Source organism: Panthera onca, chromosome B3, assembly GCF_046562875.1.
Source record: "Panthera onca isolate mPanOnc1 chromosome B3, mPanOnc1 haplotype 2, whole genome shotgun sequence".
In the NCBI taxonomy this organism is placed as follows: Eukaryota; Metazoa; Chordata; class Mammalia; order Carnivora; family Felidae; genus Panthera; species Panthera onca.
In genome coordinates this window covers 33,280,032-33,301,623 of record NC_138344.1, presented here as the reverse complement: position 1 = coordinate 33,301,623, position 21,592 = coordinate 33,280,032, and the positions used below count along the sequence as shown (strand labels likewise).

The following is a 21,592-nucleotide window of genomic DNA, read 5'->3' as shown; positions in this document are numbered from 1 at the left end:
ATGTAACCTCTTGAATATGGCTTCTTTCACCTAGAATTTGCATTTGAGATTCTTTCATGTTGTTATATATATATAGCCATAGTTCTTTTTATTGCTGAGTGTTATTCCATTGTGGACATACCAGTTTGTTGGATCCATTCCCCAGTTGTGGAACATTTGGACTGTTTCCAGTTTTTGCCAGGTACTAATGAAGTGTTGTAAACCTCCTTATATAGGATTTTCGGTGAACATAAGTTTCAGGGTAAATTCCTAATGAGATTTTGAGGTTGTAGTAAATATGTGTTTAACCTTATAAGAAATTGTTAAATATTTTCTTGTTGGCTGTATTATTATGCATTCCCATCAGCAGTGTATGAAAGTTCCAGTTCTACCACATCCTCTGCAGTACTTTGTATTGTCTGATAGGTTCCTTCTCTCCCCACACATATTCTAGTAGGCTTATGGTGGTGACATTGTGGCTTCAATTCCTGTGTTCCAAATAACTAATAATGTTCAGCATCTTTTCTTACTCTTTTTCGTGTCTCTGTGTAGATTTTCTTTGGTAAAGTGTTCAAATCTTTTACCTACTTTTAAAATTGGGTTTTTGTTTTATTAGGTTTCGGGAGATTTTTAAAATATATGTGTTCTAAATACAAGTTTTTTGTTAAATATGATTTGCATATATTTTCACCTAGCCTCTGGCCTGTCTTTCCATTTTATTAACAGTGTTCTTTCCATTTTAGTGAATTCCAGTTTATCAGTTTTTCTTTTTTTAATTTTTTCTATTGTTTATTTATTCTTTTTGAGAGAGAGGGAGACAGAATCAGATGCAGGCTCCAGGCTCTGAGCTGTCAGCACAGAGCCTGACATGGGGTTTGAACCCACGAGCCGTAATCATGACCTGACCCAAAGTCGGACACTTAACAGGCCACCCATGCACCCCCAGTTTATCAGTTTTTTTTATGGATTGTGCTTTTGTTATCTAAGAACTATTTGCCCAAACCAAGACCACAAAGATTTTCGCCTAGAAGTTACATAGTCTTATGATTTACATTTGGGTCTGATCCATTATTAATTTTGTGTAAAGTCTTTAAGGTATAGGTTACAGTTGATTAAAAAGAAATAGATGTCTTAATGTTTATTTATTTTTGAGAGAGACAGAGCGTGAGTGAGGGAGGGGCAGAGAAAGAGAGGGAGACGCAGAAACCGAAGCAGGCTCCAGGCTTTGAGCTGTCAGCACAGAGCCTGAGTGAACTGTGAGATCATGAGCTGAGCTGAAGTTGGAAGCTTAACTGACTGAGCCACCCACGTGCCCCTATAGGATGTCTTAATCAGTGTAGGATTGGTTATTTTGAAAAGGTTCCCCCCCAATCCCCCGACCCTTTGAATTGTTTTAGCACCTTTGCAAAAGCTCATTTTGCCATATTTGTATGGATCTATTTCTGGCTTCTGTTCCTTTGATTGTTATGTCTATCCTTTTGCCAGTACTGGAGCTTTATAGTATGTTTTGAGATCAGGTGGTATTCTTTCCTTCCCTCCCCTCCTCTCTTCTTAATAATAACACTTTATTTTCAGGTTTTTATTTAAATTCCAGTTAACACAGTGTAACATTTCCCTTGCACCTGAGGAACTTTAGCATTTCATTTAGAACAGGTCTCCTGACAGTGAGTTCTCAGTTTTCTTTTGTCTGAGAATATCTTTGTCTTCAATCCTGAACTTGACTTTCCCTGAATATAGAATTCTAGGCTGACAACTTTTGATATTACCCCACAGGACCCTGAGAGACAGTTCTTTTAAAAAATGCTTCACGCTCAGCCTGAAGCGCCATACAAGGTTCAATCCCATGACCTTGGGACCAGAACCTGAGCTGAAATTAAGAGTCGGACACTCAGCCAACTGAGCCTCCCAGGTACCTGGAGACTATTCTTTTTTTTTTTTTTTTTTTTTTTTAATTAGTTTTTCTGTTGTTAAATTTCTATAACTCGTACTGATATATCAGTTTCAGTGATTTCTCTGTCATCTCCTTTCTGCTTTTGAGCCTATCCAGTAAACTTTAGTTTTTTAGTTCTAAACTTTCCATTTGGTTCTTTTTTTATAACTTACATTTCTTTCCTAAGAATTTGGTTCATCATTTTAAGGTGTCCATTCTTACCTAATGGATCATGTTTTTAATAGCTGCTTTAAAAGTCTTTGGTATTTCTGGGGTGCCTGGGTGGCTCACTCGGTTGACCACCCAACTCTTAATTTCGGCTCCGATCATCATCTCAAGGTCATGGGATCGAGCCCCACATTGGGCTTGGTACGGAACATGGAACCTGCTTGGGATTCTCTCTCTCCCCTTCTCTCTGTGCCCCTCCCCTGCTCTTGCTCTCTTTTTCTAAATAAATACATAAACATAAAAAAATTTAAAGGCTTTGGTATTTCAAATATTTGGGTCATCTTGGGGTTAGCATCTATTAGTTGTCTTCTCCCTTGAGAATTGGTCACATTTTTGTTGTTCTTGCTATGTCTGTTAACTTTTGGATTCTATCCTGGGTATTTTGAATATTTTGTTGTGAGATTCTGCATCCTGTTAAAATCCTTTAGGGAGCTGAGGATTTTTTATTTGTTCTAGTAAAGGGGTAAGTCCAATTGGGTTATGACTGCATATTCTTTCTCAGTTTATATGGGCAGTTTTTCCATTATCTGTTCAGTTTTCAAAGCCCTTGCTGTGTTGAGTTTGCCCCTCCCTTTCCCACTTAGGTTGATCTAGGACTTGGGCAGTTATATATACCATAATGCACCATAGCTCTATTCTAAAAGCCTCTCCTGTAATTTCCATGTTCCACATATACATAGCTTGTAATTGAGCCCAGGACTTGGTTCATTTGCAGATTTAAGGATCACTTCTCCATCTTTCTCTTCTCAGTGATTTCCCCTACACTGTTGACTCCCAGAGGCCCTTCATTCCTCTAGCCTGAAGCTTGGAGTTCTCTAGCTTTTAGTTTCTTACCTGTGCCTTGAGATGAAGTGGCAAGAGAAAAAAGAAAAGAATAGGGATTTCCACTCCCCCTCCCCCCTTTCAGGGCCCTCTACCTTATTCTTCTGTTCAGAGCAGTAGGTTTCTCTTGTCATTCTGGAGCAGTGGAGTCTCATGGTTGCAGCAGGCCTCAGGGCAGGACCTAGAGAAACAAAAGAAGGAAAAAAAAAAGTATTCTCCCTACCTTAGTGGTAGCCTTTTGCCATAACCCTCTAGCGAAAATGATGCAATCCTCTTAGTGTTAGATGCTCATGCCTGCTATACAGTTTCTCTATTTGGCCCACCCATGGGTCAAAGCCAGGAAGTAAAGGTTAAAAAACAAACAGGATATTCACCACCACCTTATTTGTTCTTCACTTCCCTCCCCAATCTGCTTGCTATTGTTTAATTTTAAGAGTATTTTGTCCAATTTTTAGTTGTAATCAGTGGGGGGGAGAGAGAGATGCTATAGTGAGCTTATTATTCCATCTTGGCCAGGACCAGAAGTCAGACTGTTTTGTTTTTAAATAAATTAACATTACTGATGTATAACTATATGACTAAATATACCCATTTTTAAAAAAAACTTTTAAATGTTTATTTTTGAGACAGAGACAGAGCGTGAGCAAGGGAGGAAGGGCAGAGAGGGAGTGAGACACAGAATCTGAAGCAGCCTCTGGGCTCTGTACTGTCAGCACAGATAGTCATAGACATATGACTAGTAAATGATATCTTTAATGTTCCTTTAGGTTCTATTACATGGAATAACTGAAAGAATATTAGATTCAGATTGTCTTAGGCTAGAAGTCACAACTATTCCACTTAACTGGATAATATTGGGTAATTTTTATAATCTCCAAAGATTCTAATCATAGTTTTTGCATATTTAAAATGGCAGATAAGTATATTTACCTTAGAGCTTTGAGAATTAAATGAGGTAAAGTACCTTCTACAGGGCCTCACATACAGTAGATTCACATTATATGTTATTCCCCCATTACCTTTCCTTATATGTAGTGCACATAAATGATCTGAGCCACCTACACTGAAATAGTGAACCAAAAATTATTAGTTAGTATTGTGAAATATTTCCTGTCCCATAGCATAGACCCTCGCAGAATACAGGTATTTTGGCATTATCACACCACTGTGGTTTAGATGAATTTTTTTAGTCTGTCCTTTTGGGAAAAACTTTTGAGCATGTACCTTTAATATAATACACACATTATTAAACAAACACATACACACCTACACAGGAATTTTTGAAGGATGAGCTAAAAAAATAGAAAAGTTGTCATGTTTTCTTCCCTAGGGAACTGCTGGTCTAATTTTCTGAGTCCCTTGGATCATGAGCACATTTGGTCCTGTCCTGCCCCAAACCTATTAAGTAGAACTATGGAGGTGGAACCCGGGGATCTGTGTTTTAACAGAACTTTCCATAGTAATTTTGGATGAATCAGTAATAGGTTTGGGAACCTCTGGATAGAAGTTTCTGATATTGAAACTCAAGCACAGAAAAGACACTATTGCAACATCAAGTCAGAGAGGGCATTTGTTCCCCTCTCCCTTTTTTCTGTTTGCAAGTCAAGACTCAACACCTCCTGAAACATTTTTCTCTAAGCATTCTGTCTAGTGGCAGAGAATACAGTATATTGGGTGCCACAAAATTACAGTTACACAGTTCTCATCGGCACTTCTAGACTTCATTCTCCCAATTGATAGGATTACCACTTTTATTTTTCATATGTCTAAACCTAAATGAATAACTGTTTTAATTGTAGGCAAATCCTATTGTGGAAACCTGTTTCCAAACAAGAGTTGAGTTGGGTTTTTTTTGGAGGGGGGGAAGTTAATAAATTGTTGGATCACATTTCTGAGAGAGCTGGACACAACAATGCATATTCTGTACAAACAAACATAACATAGGATCAGTTAATAGGTCTCCCCCCCCCCCCCCCCCCCGCCATATTAACTCTTGTAAAGTGGTGGAGTCTGTTAAATGCTGTGTTAAAGGAGGATTCTGGAGGAGTCTGGACCCAAGAAGCAAGGAGTACCTAAATGGATTAGCAAAATGTGCCTAGAGTGGGTGAATGAGAGAGTTACCATGTCTGCATCTTTGGCGTTTTTGGAGGGTATTGAATGTTATGTGAATTTCTCTGTGACAAATGGTATTGTTGAGAATAATTGGTACAGATTTCTTTCATGACAATATTTTTATACAAGATTACTTTTTAATTAAATTAGTGGCTAACTAAAACTCTGGTCTAACTATGGTGACACAAAATAATTTTATACAGAGATTCTTTTTGAAATGTTACTTGATGTAATAAAATTGTACTGTGACCTACAAACAAACAGATTGAGGTTTGAGTTACACCTCTGACATTGTAACTAGAGTTTTAAGTTAAAATTCTGTACCCAAATAGTAACCTGACTAGTTTCATGAGAAATGGAAATAAATGTTAATAAAAATAAATGACAGCATTAAACAATAGGACAGTAAATTTTGGGTTTATTTCATGGTGTTAGCCTTTCTTTTCAGAAATGAAACAGCATCCTTGGATTATATTCTCTAAATTATTACACAGTACAGATATTTTGTCTTTTTCATTAAATATCTCTGAAGGACTTTCTGACTTATAAATGGTTTCTACTCAAGGTGTTAGAAATTTTATTGAATAGAAATTTTGTCAATTAACAGTGTGACAGTCTGCTAAATCTTAATTGCAAAAATCAGTGAATTTTAATTAGTGCTTGATTTAATACAGTAAATTTTCAATTTCTTTTTGGCTTATTTTGAATTCTGCTTTAGAATCCCATAGAAACCTGACAAATTAGTATGGCAAACTATTTTTAAATTGCTTTGATATTACAATTAAATTTTATATTTTCTTTGTAGAACAAAGAAATATCTTAGGAAAGGAAATTTGGGTGGGGTGAAATTTAAATTCAACCTAAAAATTCACTTAAGTACTATTACCTTAAAATAACTTTTTTTCCCCCCTTCTTTAGAATCCAGCAACTATCACAAGAATACTCCTTAGCCACTTCAATTGGGATAAAGAGAAGCTAATGGAAAGGTAAGGAACTATACTGTCAGCTTTGTACTTACAAATAACACAGAAAGCCTGTCGAACTGAATTTATAAGAAGCAGATAACGAATTGATTTATATACCAGTATGTGCTTTAATTTCTTGCATTCCTTGTGTAAATTTTACAGTAAACTTAGTGTTAGGGAACTTAGGCTCATTGTTCCTTCTTTTATTATGGAGGTGAGGGGGCTCTCCTTCAGTATCTTCTAAATTACATCCTCTTGAGTACTGAGAACTAAAAATGAGTTTTAAAAAACCTCTTAGGGGGCACCTGGCTGGCTCATTCAGTGGAGCTTGTGGCTCTTGATCTCAGGTTCCTGAGTTCAAACCTCACATTGGGTATGGAGCCTATTTAAAATAATAAAAGAAAAGAAAACACATTTTAAAAAGCCCTTGACACAGCCTTCAAACATAATTTATATCTTCCATTAATTAAAAATTTCTTGTCCATAAAACTTTATATCTATGTTAGGCATATTAATGACCTTTATTCAGTAAAAATGAAGAAGTTGCTCAGGGTATCCTGACCATCAAAATAGCTGTTTGGACTCTTTCTCTGGTTTCAGGCAAGATTATATTCCAGTGAGTATTTTTTATATTTTCTCTCTGAAAATGTTTCTGGTTCTAGAAGGGAGGAAATTGCAGGGACTAGAGAAGGACAATATTAATGCCATTCTTAATCTTTTTTTCTTCCTTGGATTGTAAATTAGCACTTGTTAAGGTGGTAGGGTGAAAGCTTGTATTTATTCTATCAGCCATATTCTTCGGTTTAAAATTAACAATCCTAATTTTAATAAAAAATTACAACTAGTTGTTGGGAATTGAGAACCCAGATATTATGATAAATAAATGGAAAGTATTTCCCATTTGATTTTAAAATTGAATTTTGCAAAACAGATAATAAATAAGAACATTACTCACTTTCTCACATCTTGTGCCCCAACTACAATTTAATGGTAACAAATAATAGTTATCAATTATTGAGCCCTTTGTGCCAGGCATTATTTCATTTAATCCTTCTTATAGCTTTATTAAGGGGCTAGAAACTATTATCTCCACTTAACTGATACAAAAACTAAGGTTTAGGGCTTAGTATATTTATCTCAGTTTTGTAACACAAGGAGTTAGCACTCCTACTTCAGGTTTATTGGACTCCAGAATTGCTTATGTTCTTCAACATATGCTATATAGCTTTCCCAGGGTTCATGAAGAATAAAATGCCTCCTCAGTGTGATTGCCTGCACTGTCCTGCTGGGTCTGACTACCCTTTTTGAAGTCAGTGGTATTTTTTAACTTTGGAAACATTTGTTTTCTGACTTATTTTATGACACTTCTATTTGGAAAAGGAGTTTTCATTATTTACATCTGATCTTCTAGTGAATGAGACTTACAGTTTCTTATTTCTCCAAAGACATTCTGAATTTTCTCCTGTAACACTATTGATACTGCTGAAAGCATTTTTCAATTAAATACTGTACTTACATGTGGTAAGTATGAATTAAAAAGTAGGCAGTGTGTGTGTGAACTCTTCAGTTCCTTTTTGTAATTTCAGTTTTTTATATATTCTGAAGATATGTTATTGGATATTTATAATATCTTTAAATAGTGTTTTAAAATGAATATCCAGTATCTTTTTCTCATTTAATGAGTTTCACATTATACTCTACGTTTGATATTAGCACTGACACACTTTTAGATATAATTACTCCCATGTAAGATGTGCTTTATATTTATTTTGTTTTCTATTTGTTTATTTTATTGGTTTGATCAAGTCGTCCCCACCCCGTAGTTTCAGAGTTACTCATTTTATTTCAGTTTTTCTAGTGGCCACCTTTACAGGCAATTTTGCTCTCATATATTTAACTGGTGTTTGTTTGTTTTGGCTGATTAGTTTCTTGCATCCTACTATTTTCTCCAAATTTATCCTTTTTCTCTCCAGAATATATCTTTAGTCATTTAAATCATTTCATATGTGCTAAATTTTTAAGGGCTCTAAGAGAATCTTTTAATATTCTGAAATTTTGTAGATTTTGAAAGCATGTCCAGTTGGGACCTTTAAGTCTGAGAACTAATTTTTTTGGTTTGGGGAAATTCCTGGCTATTATTTCTTTAGTATTATCTTTTTTATATTCTCCTGATGCTTTCTGGAATTCCTGTTAGTCACATGTTGAAATTTCTGGATCTTCGTTTGAAGTTTAACTTTTTTCAAAATGTTTCTTCTGTGCTTGTCATCTTTGTCTTTCTACTCTGGTGTGTGAAGTTCCTCAGGTTTATCTTTATTTATTTCACTAACTTGCTTTTCTTTTTGTACCCATTCTGCTATTTAGCCATCTTAAATTGTTTATTTCAACAGTATCCAACTTATTTAATAACTTTATTCTTGTTTTGAGGCTCCTCAGTTTCCCATATCTCCCTTGGCACATAACTTTTCTTAAAATAATGTGTTTTCTTCTAGACTGTTCATCAGTAAACAGAGAGGATTTAAAATATGTATTGGTATTTGGTACATTTCAGAGTATATTATTTTCAAATTGGTCAAATTTAGGCTATAATGAATTCCAGTAAAAATTGATATGCGTTTTATTTTCATACTTTCAAATAATTATTATCCAAAAATGATTATAACTACACAGTGAAAGTACAAATATAGGAGGATATGGCTGAAGAGATACAGGGGAATTTATAGGCTTTGTATCTTTATAAGAGAAAAAGAGGTAGAAAACAAACTAAGCATTTGAAATAGGAACTTAGAAAACCACAAAAAGAGAGCAGCATAGATAGAGATAAAAGCAACATAAATGAAATAGGGAACAAAAATACATAAAACAAAAATATTTTTTGAAATGGATTTTTTAAAAGGGACATATCAAGAGTATGAGAAGCAAACCACAGACTTGAAGAAAATATTTGTGAAAGACCTCTGATAAAGACTGTTAACCAAAATATACAAAGAACTCTTAAAACTCAGTAACAATTAAAAAAAAAAGTTTGAAATGGGCAAAAATCTGAATAGACATCACAGTAAGGAGGATATAGATGTTAAATAAGCTCATATGAAGAGATACTCAACATCATATATCATTAGGGCATTGCCAATTAAAATGAGATACCACTGCATACCTATTAGAATAGCTAAAATCCACAACACTGACACTACTAAATACTGATGAGGTTGTGGAGCAACAAGAACTCTCATTGCTGGTGGGGATGCAAAATGGCATAGCCCCTCTGCTTCCTGTTTGGCAGTTTCTTACAAAACTAAGCATGTTCTTACCATAGGATCCAGTAGTCACACTTTTTGTGTTTACCCAAATGAGTTGAAAACTTGCGTCCACACAAAAACCTGCACTTGAATATTCATAATTGCTAAAACTTGGAAGCAATCAGATGTCCTTCAGTTGGTGGGTGGATGAATAAACTGTGGTATACATCCAGACAATTGAATATTATTTAATGCTAAAGAGAAATAAGCCATGAAGTCATGAAAAGACATGGAGAAACCTTAAATGCAAGAAGCCAATCTGAAAAGGCTACATACTGTATGATTCCAACCATATGACGTTTTGGAAAAGGCAAAACTGTGGTGACCAGTAAGATCAGTGCTTGCCAGGAGATGGGGAAGGGAAGGATGGATATGTGGAGCAAAAAGGATTTTTAGGGCAATGAAACTACTCTGTATGAAACTGTTAGGGTGGGTATATGTCATTGTACATTTTTCCAAACCCATAAGATGTACATACAACACAAAAGTGAACCGTAATGTAATCTATGGACTTTGATAATGATGTGTTGATGTAGGTACATTGATTCTATCAGATGTGCCACTCCAATGTGAGATGTTGCTAGTGGACCAGGTTGTGTGTGTGTGGGGGGGGGGGGGGGTAAAGGGTATATGGGAATGCTTTGTACTTAATCCTCAGTTTTGCTGTGAGTTAAAATTGCTCTTAAAAAGTTAAAGCTATTTTGAAAAGGGTTAGGAAATAAACTATTGGTAAATGTGATGGGGACTAGGGAAGAGGGCACAAATAAACATTGGGAATAATTCATAATTACAGATGGGAAAAATATTTCAAAGTTATAACTGAATACTGTATGCTACTTTTACCAATATATTTGAAAGCTTAGAAATGGAAATTACTTAAATTGCTCCATAAGAAGTAGAAAAATAACCACAGAAGAATGTAGTAAATATACCAAAAGATCCCTCTACTTCTCCAAAAAACACTACATGATTTTATGGTCAAGTTCTATCTAATAAACCATCAAGGAACTGCCAGTTTCTATTGAAAATTATTTCAGAACATAGAAAAAGATAGGACATTATTAATTCCTGTTAGCCAAATCAGAATAACCCTTGTTACAAAATTTGACAGAGACAGCATAGGAAAGCTGTCTTTATTATGAACACAGCTGTTGAATTCATAAATAAAATAACAGTTAAATTGGAAGAATTAATGGTCTAGTAGGATTTCTCTTAGGAATGCAAAAACAGGTCACCATTGGGGAGAAAAGTCATCTATAGCACTTACTAATTTAATTTAAAACAGGTTAGCAAAGGGAAACCCAAAGGAAATTATAATAAATGTTAGGAATGCATTTAATACATTGTGCATTTACCCATGCGTTAGAAGAAAACAATTTGTAGGGGCGCTCGGCTAGCTCAGTCGGTAGAGCATTTGACTTTTTTAAATCTCAGAGTCATGAGTTCAAGCCCCATGTCGGGCTTGAAATTAAAAGAAAGAGAGAGAGAGAGAGAAAGAAAGAAAGAAAAAACAATTTCTAGCAAACTAGGAAGGTATTAATAAAGAATATCAACTAATCATCAATAGCAGAATTATCCTTAATTTTGAAACATTGGAAGGATGTCCATTAAAACCAAACAAGGTTACTGGCTGTTACCAGCATTTAAATGAACTGGAAGTTCTGATAAGTAAAATAAAACATGGAAACTTAAATGAGTGATATAAAGATTGGGGAATGGGAGGATTATGGGTTATTTTTAGATTCTTCTTTATACTTTTATGTATGCTGTGAACTTTCTTCAATAACCACAGAAAAGCATTATAATAACAAGATAAACGGGGCGCCTGGGTGGCTCAGTCGGTTAAGCGTCCGACTTTGGCTCAGGTCATGATCTCGCGGTCCGTGAGTTCGAGCCCTGCCTCGGGCTCTGTGCTGACAGTGCAGAGCCTGGAGCCTGTTTCAGATTCTGTGTCTCTTTCTCTCTGACCCTCCCCCACTCATGCTCTGTCTCTCTCTGTCTCAAAAATAAATAAACGTTAAAAAAAAATTTTATAACAATATAACTGATTCAGAAAATAAGGGGCGCCTGGGTGGCGCAGTCGGTTAAGCGTCCGACTTCAGCCAGGTCACGATCTCGCGGTCCGTGAGTTCGAGCCCCGCGTCAGGCTCTGGGCTGATGGCTCGGAGCCTGGAGCCTGTTTCCGATTCTGTGTCTCTCTCTCTCTCTGCCCCTCTCCTGTTCATGCTCTGTCTCTCTCTGTCCCAAAAATAAATAAAAAACGTTGAAAAAAAATTAAAAAAAAAAAAAAAAAAAGAAAGAAAATAAGCACTCTTTTTTTTTTTTTTTTTTTAAGCTTATTTATTTTGAGAGAGAGACAGCAGACAGCAGCAATCAGAAGAGGGGCAGAGAGAGAGAAACCAAGTTTTTACACGGTCAGTGCAGAGCCCAGTGCGGGGCTCGAACCCATAAACTGTGAGATCGTAACCTGAGCCAAAATCAACAGTTAGATGCTCAACTGACTGAGCCACCCAGATGCCCCAACGCTCATTTGTAGGAAAACATTTATTTAAAAAAAGGAAGAGAAAATTTTGTCGACAGTATAATCATCTATTTATGAAATCCCAAAGAATCAACTGATAAACTATTAAAGTGGTTGCACATTAGAATCCCTGAGAACTTTAAAAAACATCAATGCCTAGGCCCCTTTCCATGCCTTCTCCTTCACCTTCCCTTAATACCCTTGGAAAGTGAAAAGAAAGAGACCCAGAATGTAAGGAAATACAGTTTCAGTGACACTGTGCACCTTCCTGTCTTTGAGTATAAAAATGAAGATGGCTTGTATGTCAGTCTTGTAACAGTTTAGGTTCCCCAGAATCATAGGTTAGACAATATGGCCAATAATTTTGTTACATAGCATTAAAAAAAATCTTACTTCCCGCTTAGTAACACAGAATATATTCAAGTATCTTTTCTATTCATTTTGACATACTTAAAGGTAAATCTTATCCTAGTCGAAATTGTGAAGTACTTTAAATTCTGTCCTCTCTGTTGTCATTCTTCATTTCCATATACCAAACATACCAATTTTTTGTTTGTTTATTCATTAGGGAGCCCTAGTCCTTGCCCTGGAGGAGGATCTTATGGTCTAGTGAGAGCCATAGAGGTATAAATAGATTCTTGCCAATAATTCTTCTTATTTTGCTCCCAGATGTCTAGTCCATGGTTTAAACAAATTTGTCCTGACCCTAAAAACAAGTAATTTATTCCTTTTAAAAATACATTTTGGTAAAGGTGAGGAAGGGCTAATGGAGAAGGGACGATTTATATTTTTTGGTGTCATCTTTTATCTCTCATAGCAGCTTTCCAGACCTTTGCCATTTTCTTTCTTACCCAGCCTTCTGCATTTTTACTCTGTAGATTAATTTCTCTTCTGTTACATAAATAGAATTTTTTCTGTTCACTAGATTTCTTCCTTTGCTTCTCCAGATAAAGCAGAACAGCAAATCAGAGAATCAGAAGTGCAGCAACAACTATATCTGCCCTTCTACTTCTTTAGAAGGCTAACCTTTCCATTTGGGCTTTGATTTTATCATAATTTTTGTGGGATGTTGCTTCCATTATTTCATCTGTCATATCTTGAGCCTTTTCCATTCCTGTTATCATTGAGGGTTTTTAGTTGTTAAACAAACTTGAAGAGAATAAGTGAAAACAACATTAAAGATTGCGAATCCTCCATGAAGGCTGTGCATCCAGGAAGTGTCCACATCACAGCATCAAACTGTTTTAGTGAACATGCTGTTGCCATTGGACACAGGCGTCACAGCTCATATCATCATATTGGGCATGTGATATCACAATTCATATTTCTGCTCTTTCAGCCTCTGAAAGCTGGATATATCCTTACCCTTTTGAAAGAATGAATTCTTCATTGAGTCTTCTTCAGGCACTATGTTTTTGTAAACTATAGGTTACCCAGCTCCTGGTAGGCATGAATCCTTTAGCAGGAGAGACTATGAAAATGAGTTGGTTTTTTTCCCTTTCTTTTTATGACAAGGCTTTTTTTGTTTTAGATTTTTAAAATTGTTGTTACTATTGAAATATAGTTTAAATACAATGTTATGTTAGTTTCAGGTGTATAGCATAGTGATTCAATAATTGTATACATTACTCAGTGCTTATTATGATAATGTCACCATATAATGTTATTACAATATTGTTGACTGTATTCCCTGTTGCTGTACTTTTTATCTCTGTGATTTACCTGTTCTATAACTAGAAGTTTGTACCTCTTAATCCCCTTCACCTATTTTGCCCATTCTCCCCACCCGCCTCCCCTGACAAGACATTTAAAAAGCCAGCTTCTGTTTGCCTTTCTGTTATTTTCTCTTTTTTTCTGTATCTTTATTTCTATTCTCATATTACACTTTAGTAGTACACAACTTTTAAGATGTCACCAAATTCATTTTTGCGTTGACTCAACCTTGCATCTGTTTCCTTTGTCTGACATGGGGCTTCTGTGGATATCTACGTAGGCTTTTAGCTGTAAAGCCCTAGGGAGCACTTTGGGAATTGTACTGTCGTTGGCCCATGCCTGACATGCCTTTCTCTTTATCCTTTTTCCTAATTGTTCTTTAAAACCCAACTTAAGCTTTACTTCTAAGATGACTTTTTTTCTCAAAAAATTAATCACTTCTTCTGTTGCATTTTTAAATGTATTTATTTAATATTTCAACACTTCCATTAGAGTTGTTTAGGCATAAAAACTATCTTATTCGTCTTTCATTGCTGGTGCATAACAGAACTCCTAATCTGTAGTCAGTATTTAGTAAATATTGTAATTCAACCATTTGTAGGTTTTATTTTTTGTAATATGTATGTAATTTCTGAAAATTATGACATGCATGTAAATCAGATATTAGTATATCAGGAGCTAGAGACATAACCCCCAAGTCAAACTTCTTTAGAGTTGATAACAAATACAAAATCAGGATCTCCTCTGTAAGGTGTGTGTTAATGAGTTAACTGGCATTTTTGAGGAGAGGGGAAATATAGGTGGTCTTTGACTTACTACTTTTAATGGACAGGTGTAATCAAAGAATCTTGAAGACTGATTTCAGTGCAGACTACGTAGCAAATAACTTTCCGGTTTTCATTCTGAAGGATTAACACCATTTAGTGAATAGGTACTAGAACCAGCACTTATATGTTTATTATGGTATGGAACTTTCCTTATTAGCTGCATCACTAATGATACATTGTTTCACAGTTAACTTCTGGGATGTGAAAATAAATTTGGTTTATCAGAAAGCAGGCTTTTGTGATGGCATTCTTCACTCTTCTATATTATAGTGATTTTTTACTATTTAAACAGTTTAAGTGTTATTGCGGAGCATGTATGGAAAGAGGCAAATGTACCATCTTGCTATATACTATAGTGGTTAATGGGATCTCTGCTCTACCATCTCCTAGCTGAATGAACTTGGAGCAATTTCCTCCATTAGTGACTTCACCTGAAGTTACTGTGTTGTCCCTGTCTTGCTACTTATCTTACTACTTCATACATTTCAAGAATGTTTTTGAACATCAGTTGTGTAGGAGACATTGAGTGATGAAGAACATCAAAAAGCAGTGTGTCATACACCATTTTTTACCCTTAAGGTACTTAGAGATAACGTTTTAAGGGAATACATAAAAGGTTATTTCTGGCTCAGGTAGGAAAGGATTTATTGATGAGATGTCATTTGATTGGACTTGGGAGGGCAGGTGACATGGGAACCTGGGCATGAATTTGGCCTTTTATTCCTATTAAGTGGAAAGCTTTGAAGGTTGTTTTATGGAGAAATGTGATAAAAGGGCATTAGTGCAGGAAAAAAATTGGTGATAATATGAGCTGATTATCCATCAGCAGGATGACCCATTGGAAAACTATTTTAATATTCTAAGTAAAAGGGAAATGTTGGCTTGACTTAGGATGGTGATGGTTAATTGAATGCAAAGTATAGATGGAAGAGATGTTCAGGGGGAGTTTTAACTGTGACAGAGAATATACAAGGCTCTAGGAAACTTCTGGTAATTTGGACCATTCTATCTACTAACTACAATAGAGAAATCTGTATGATATTGGAACATCTTAAAAGTTAAGAAAATCAAAAAATAAATAAATTTAAAAAACAAGAATCAAAAAAATCAAAAAATTAGTAAAATAGGAATAAGAGAATATGGAAATCTAGAGAGATGAGCCAAGCATTCCAGTCTGCTTTGCCCTGGAAGTATGTTCTGATCTAGAAGAGGTAGCTGAGAGACTGAGCTGTGATTTTTGTTGGCCCTTTGCTTGGGGAGAGGGGGTAAGTGGGGAAAATGTTAGAGTCTTAGGCCCACTTAGGCATGAGGATAAGGTAGGGGCACTTGGGTGGCTCATTTGGTTGAGCATCTGACTCTTGATTTCTCCTTAGGTCATGCTCTCGCAGTTTGTGGGTTTGAGTCCCGTGAGAGGCTCTGTACTGACAGTGCAGAGCTTGCTTGAGATTCTTTGTCTCTGCCCCTCCCCTGCGTGTGTTTTCTCTCTGTCTCTCTCTCTCTCTCTCTCTCTCTCTGTCTCTGTCTCTGTCTCTCTCTCAAAATAAATAAGTAAACTAAAAACAACAAAAAAAGAATTTCTGGAAGAATGAGGATTAGGTAAACCAGCTCTTCTGAAGATTGAAGATAATATTCATGTCATCTGGGTGGTCCAGACAACTTTAAGCCTTGAATATGGATTAAGATGGTCCTAGACTATTAATGTATCCAGGCACTTGACAGAAGCAAATATAAATCTTTTCTGGGGAAAGAACATTAAGCTCTCAAGCTATAACAAAATAAGCAAAATTCACTCAGTGAATTAATTTTAACAGTACATTGGACAAAGCTAACGAGAGGTTTAGTTTGCTAAAAGATCAAACCACTATCTAAATTAAGTACATACACTAAAAGATGGAAAATACAGAAGGAAAGTTAAGAAACATAGAGGATATAATGAGAAGATCTCATTTAGTTTTAGGAGAGAATGGCCCAGAGGCAATATATGAAGATATAATGGCTGATAATTTTCCAGATTGGTAAAAGAAAAACATGCCACAGAATTTAAGAAACCTAACAGTTCCCATGCATAATAAATAATATTTAATTGATTCTAAGATATTTTAATGTGTTTGAAATTTGAATACATCTTTCAATTGATGGCACTTTACAGTCCAACAATATTGAAATATTCAGTTACGTGAAAATTTTCCCCTCATCACTTTCTGGTAAGATCACGAAATTTCAGCACCAAAACATTTTAGATTTCATGAAATATGGTAAAAAATCCATATTTTGGGTGGGGGGAAATGCACGTTTTAAAACATCATAGTACAACTATAGAAACAACAGCAAAAATAGATAGTCATAAAAGCAATAAAATACAAGGCAGATTACTTTCAAAAAGCAAAGATTTGTGTATATATAATGTATATAGAGAAAAAATATAGAAAGCATACATTATGTATTCTTTTTTTATTTTACTTTATTTTTTTTAATGTTTATTATTTTTGAGAGAGAGACAGAGACAGAGAGCAAGCAGGGGAGGGGCAGAGAGAGAGGGAGACACAGAATCGGAAGCAGGCTCCAGGCTCCGAGCCATCAGCCCAGAGCCCGACGCGGGGCTCGAACTCACGGACCACGAGATCGTGACCTGAGCCGAAGGCAGCCACTCAACTGACTGAGCCACCCAGGCGCCCCTATTATGTATTCTTTTAGAGGACAGCTGACTTCTTAACAGCAACAGTGGAAGTGATAGTAAGATGGATACCTCAGTATGTTGAAAGATAGTAAATGCCAATTTAGAATACTGTGTTCATGGAAAATATTTTCATAAACAGTACTATCTTTTAATTAATATAAACACCTTTATGTTGTAACTAGCCTTTGTATTTTTTTAAGTCAACATTTTAAGTTCTGTCAATGTTGAAGTTTTGAATATTAATAATTGTTATTTAATCAACTGTTTGAATATTAAGGGAAAAAATTGGGGAATGCAGCCTAAGTTGTGCTCAAGAGTAGAGTGTATAACCTTAAATGCATATATAAGGAAAGCAGTGAACTAAGCTTTCATCTCGAGTCTCAAGTAATGAGCTAGATGTATCAAGATAGAAAACAAGCAACATAATAAATTTAGAGAAATCACAAGAAGAAATAACAGAGAGCAGAATTTAATAAAATAGAAAAGAAACCTATAGTAAAGGGGATCAAACCAAAAGATTTAAAAAAAAAAAAACTGACAACATTGACACCTCGTTGAGATTAATGAAGAAAAAGGCACAAATAACTAATATCAGAAATGAAAAAGAATGTCCCTTTAGGGTGTGCCTCGGTGGTTCAGTTGGTTAAGAGTCCAACTTCGGCTCAGGTCATGATCTCCTGGTTCATGAGCTTGAGCCCCGTGTTAGGCTCTCTGCTGTCAGTGCAGAGCTCACTTCGGATCCTCTGTCTCTCTCTCTGCCCTTACCCCATTTGCATGCTTGCTCTCGCTAGCGTACGCGCTCTCTCTCTCTCTCTCAAAAATAAACATTAAAAAAATGTCACTTTGAATCCTGCAGATATTTAAAAGGAATTAAAACCTCATAAGATAACTGTGTCAATATTTGAAATTTTACTGAAAGGGATAAATGCTAAGAAATGCCAGTTTACTGAAATTGACATAAGAAATAAATAGAAAACCTATATGGGCTATCACTATAAACTGAAATTTTCTGTGAAGAAAAGTAAGTCCAGATAGATACATTTGGAAGTTCTGCCAACATTAAATGAAATAGTAACTCCAACTTTATATTCTCTAACCTTGTATTCTTCTAGAAAACAAAATGAGGATTACCCACCTTCTTAAGGCTGTCACAACCTTGATTCCAAAACCCAAAGAAATATTACTTGCCAGTTTCTCTCATTTACATAGATGCAAAAAATAAAACCCCAAATATTTGCAAATTGAATTCAGCAGTACATAAAAAGGATAATAACCCAGCCTTGCCAACTCCAGTTGATCCCAGGAATCCTAGGTTGGTTTAACCTGGAACAATTCAATATGGTCACTTGAACAAATTTTAATGGGAAAAAAACAGTCTCAATAGATGCAAAGGAGCAGTTGCTAAAAATCAGTGTAATCATTCATGATCTTATTTATTTATTTATTTTTAAAGCTCATTTATTTTGAGAGAGGGGGCAGAGAGAGAGGGAGAGAATCCCAAGCAGGCTTGGTGCTGCCAGCTCAGAGCCCAACACCAGGCTTGATCTATCTCACAAACCACGAGATCATGAACTGAGCTGAAATCAAGAGTCAGACACTTAACTGACTGAGCCACCCAGGCACCCCTCATTCTTGATTTAAAAAAAGAACCCATTAGCAAACTAGGCACAAAAGAGAACTTTCTTAATGTAGTAAATCTGTAAAAATACCTGTTGAGATATCATAGTTCATGCTGAAATGTTGAAAAGATTTCCCTTTCAGATAGAGTTCAAGACATGACTATGTATTATTTTCACTTCTGTTCTACATAATACTGAAGAAGATTCTAGCCAGTAGTATAAAAAAAGTATCACAGTTGTAAAGGAGATGATAAACAGTTCATATTCACTGATTATATGAGTTGCATCTATAGCAAATCCAAAGGAATCTACAGATAAGTTGTTAAATGATTTTAGAAAGATGGTAAAAATAAGTTTTATTATTTTTTTTCTCTTAGTATTTACACACATATCTTTGACCCAGTAATTCCACTCCCAGGTATATACCCAATAGAAAGAAATATGCACATCTAAATTGAAAGTCATAACTGTGCTCATAGCAGCATTATTCATAACAACTCCTACCTACAAACAACGCAAATGCCTATAGATACATGGATAATTATGGTATATTTATATAATAACTATTCAACAATGAAAAATAAATGAATTAGAGCTACAAGTGACTGTATAGATGAATCTTAAAAACCGTCATCTTGAAGGGCGCCTGGGTGGCTCAGTCAGTTGAATGATTTTGGCTGATTTCGGCTCTCAGGCCATGATCCCAGGGTTGTGGGATCAAGCCCTGCATCAGGCTCTATACTGAGAGTGGAGCCTTCTTAAGATTCTCTCTCTCTCTCTCTCTCTCTCTCTCTCTCTCTCTCGCTCTCAAATTAAAAATATATATAACACAAAATTATCATATTAAGTGAAAGGAAAACCTCTAAATACTTACCTCCTATATGAATTTGTTTATATGCAATTCAAAAACCAGCAAATCTAGGCCATATTGTTTTAAGGATGTATATTTAGGCAGTAAAACTATAAAGAAAAACAGGATAATGATTACCTCTCGGTGAAGAGGAGTTTGTTAATGAGAAGGAATGTTTGGAGTGTTTATGAAGTATTTGCATTATTCTAGTTCTTGTCCTGGGTTGTGGTCTTTGCATTATAAGTTTGTAAGCTGCTCATGGATATTTATGCACTTTTCTAGAATTGTGTTATCTCACAATAAAAATAATTTTAAAACACACGCACATAGGAAAAAGAACAACCTTAAAAGGGAAGGTCCAGTTTGTTTTTGGATTGTTTTAGGATTAATAGTACCTTTGGTTACCTACAAGTAAATCAACATATTTCCAAGACAGTTTTCTCAACTGCTTTCCTAGGCTCTACTGTCACGTCTGTCCTAAACTTAACTTTGACCATGTGAACTTACTTTATCAACTTCCACTATCTTTGTGGTTCTTACCACATCAAAGCTATACTGACTTTTAAAAACCTTCCATACTTTTCACTCTATTCTAATTTTTTTTTAAATGTTTATTTATTTTTGAGACAGAGAGAGACAGAGCATGAATGGGGAGGGTCAGAGAGAGAGGGAGACACAGAATCTGAAGCAGGCTCCAGGCTCTGAACTGTCAGCACAGAGCCCGATGCGGGGCTTGAACTCATGGACCGTGATATCATGACCTGAGCTGAAGTCGGATGCTTAACCGACTGAGCCACCCAGGCACCCCTCACTCTATTCTGTATGTCTGTACTTATTCGTCTACACTCTGTTAGGTTGCCTTTGACTGTTCAGGACCCAGTCTCCTCAAGAGCTATATTACATACAGATTCAGAGAGCATCAATAATATTTCATTCTGAGGTTGTGCTCACAGGCATTGTGTATAATTCTGTACATCACATACAATTTATATGATGCCCTTAGGATCCTCTTAATCTCTGAATTCTTAACACATTTACTGTTAAGTCATTTTAACTTCTTGAAGTTAGTTGCTATTTTCTATACTTTCCTAGCATTCTCCTCCCACCTCTTGTATACTTAGCATATCAGATTGAAGTAACTATCTATATTTTTCCTTCAGAGCCATTAACACTGCCACAAACCAGCACAGTTCCTAATATAGTTGCTTAGTATGTAAAGGAACTATGTAACAATGGATATTACATATATACTGTCTTGTATATTGTTTTTCCTTTTTTTTAATGTTTATTTTTGGGAGAGAACACAGCGTGAGCAGAGGAGGGGCAGAGAGGGAGCAGGAAACACAGAATCCGAAGCAGGCTCCAGGCTCTGAACTGGCAGCACAGAGCCCAACATGGGGCTTGAACTCACAAACTGCCAGATCATGACTTGAGCCAAAGCACATGTAACCTACTGAGCCACCCAGGCACCCTATTGTTTAGTATTTGGATGACTTACTTTTAGTGTTAGCATAGCTAGATCTTATATTTATTTTCTATTTGTTTTTAAAGGTTTTATTTTTTATAAATGTTTTTATTTTTGAGAGAGTTAGTGGGCAGGGGTAGAGAGAGAGGGAGACAGAGGATCCAAAGCGGGCCCTGCGCTGACAGCAGAGAGCCTGAATTGGGGCTCACAAATCATGAGATCATGACCAGAGCCAAATTCGGATGCTTAACTGACTGAGCCACCTAGGCTCCCCTTAAAGATTTTATTTTTTTAATGTATGTTTATTTTTGAGAGCGAGCGAGCAAGCAAACAAGCAGGGGAGGAGGAGGAGGAGGAGAGAGAGAAGACGACACAGAATCCTAAGCTGGCTCCAGGCTCTGACCTATCAGCACAGGGCCCAGCCCAGGGCCCCAACACAGGGCTTGAACCCATGAACCGTGAGATCATGACTGAGCCAAAGTCGAACGCTTAACCGACTGAGCCACCCAGGCACCCCTAAAGATTTTATTTTTAAGTAATCTCTACACCCAGTGTGGGGCTCGAACTCACAACCCTGAGATTAAGAGT

At 36.0% G+C, this 21,592-nt stretch overlaps 1 protein-coding gene across 2 annotated transcripts in view; it reads left to right on the top strand.

The window, feature by feature from the left end:
* The window catches only part of ARIH1 (ariadne RBR E3 ubiquitin protein ligase 1), a 118,540-nt gene that overhangs the window by 43,323 nt on the left and 53,625 nt on the right, over window positions 1-21,592 (top strand). For both annotated transcript variants that reach the window (XM_060618124.3, XM_081795847.1), the window contains exon 2: window positions 5,990-6,057. In XM_060618124.3, coding sequence (XP_060474107.1) covers window positions 5,990-6,057 — 68 coding nt within the window. The remainder of the gene's footprint in view (window positions 1-5,989; window positions 6,058-21,592) is intronic.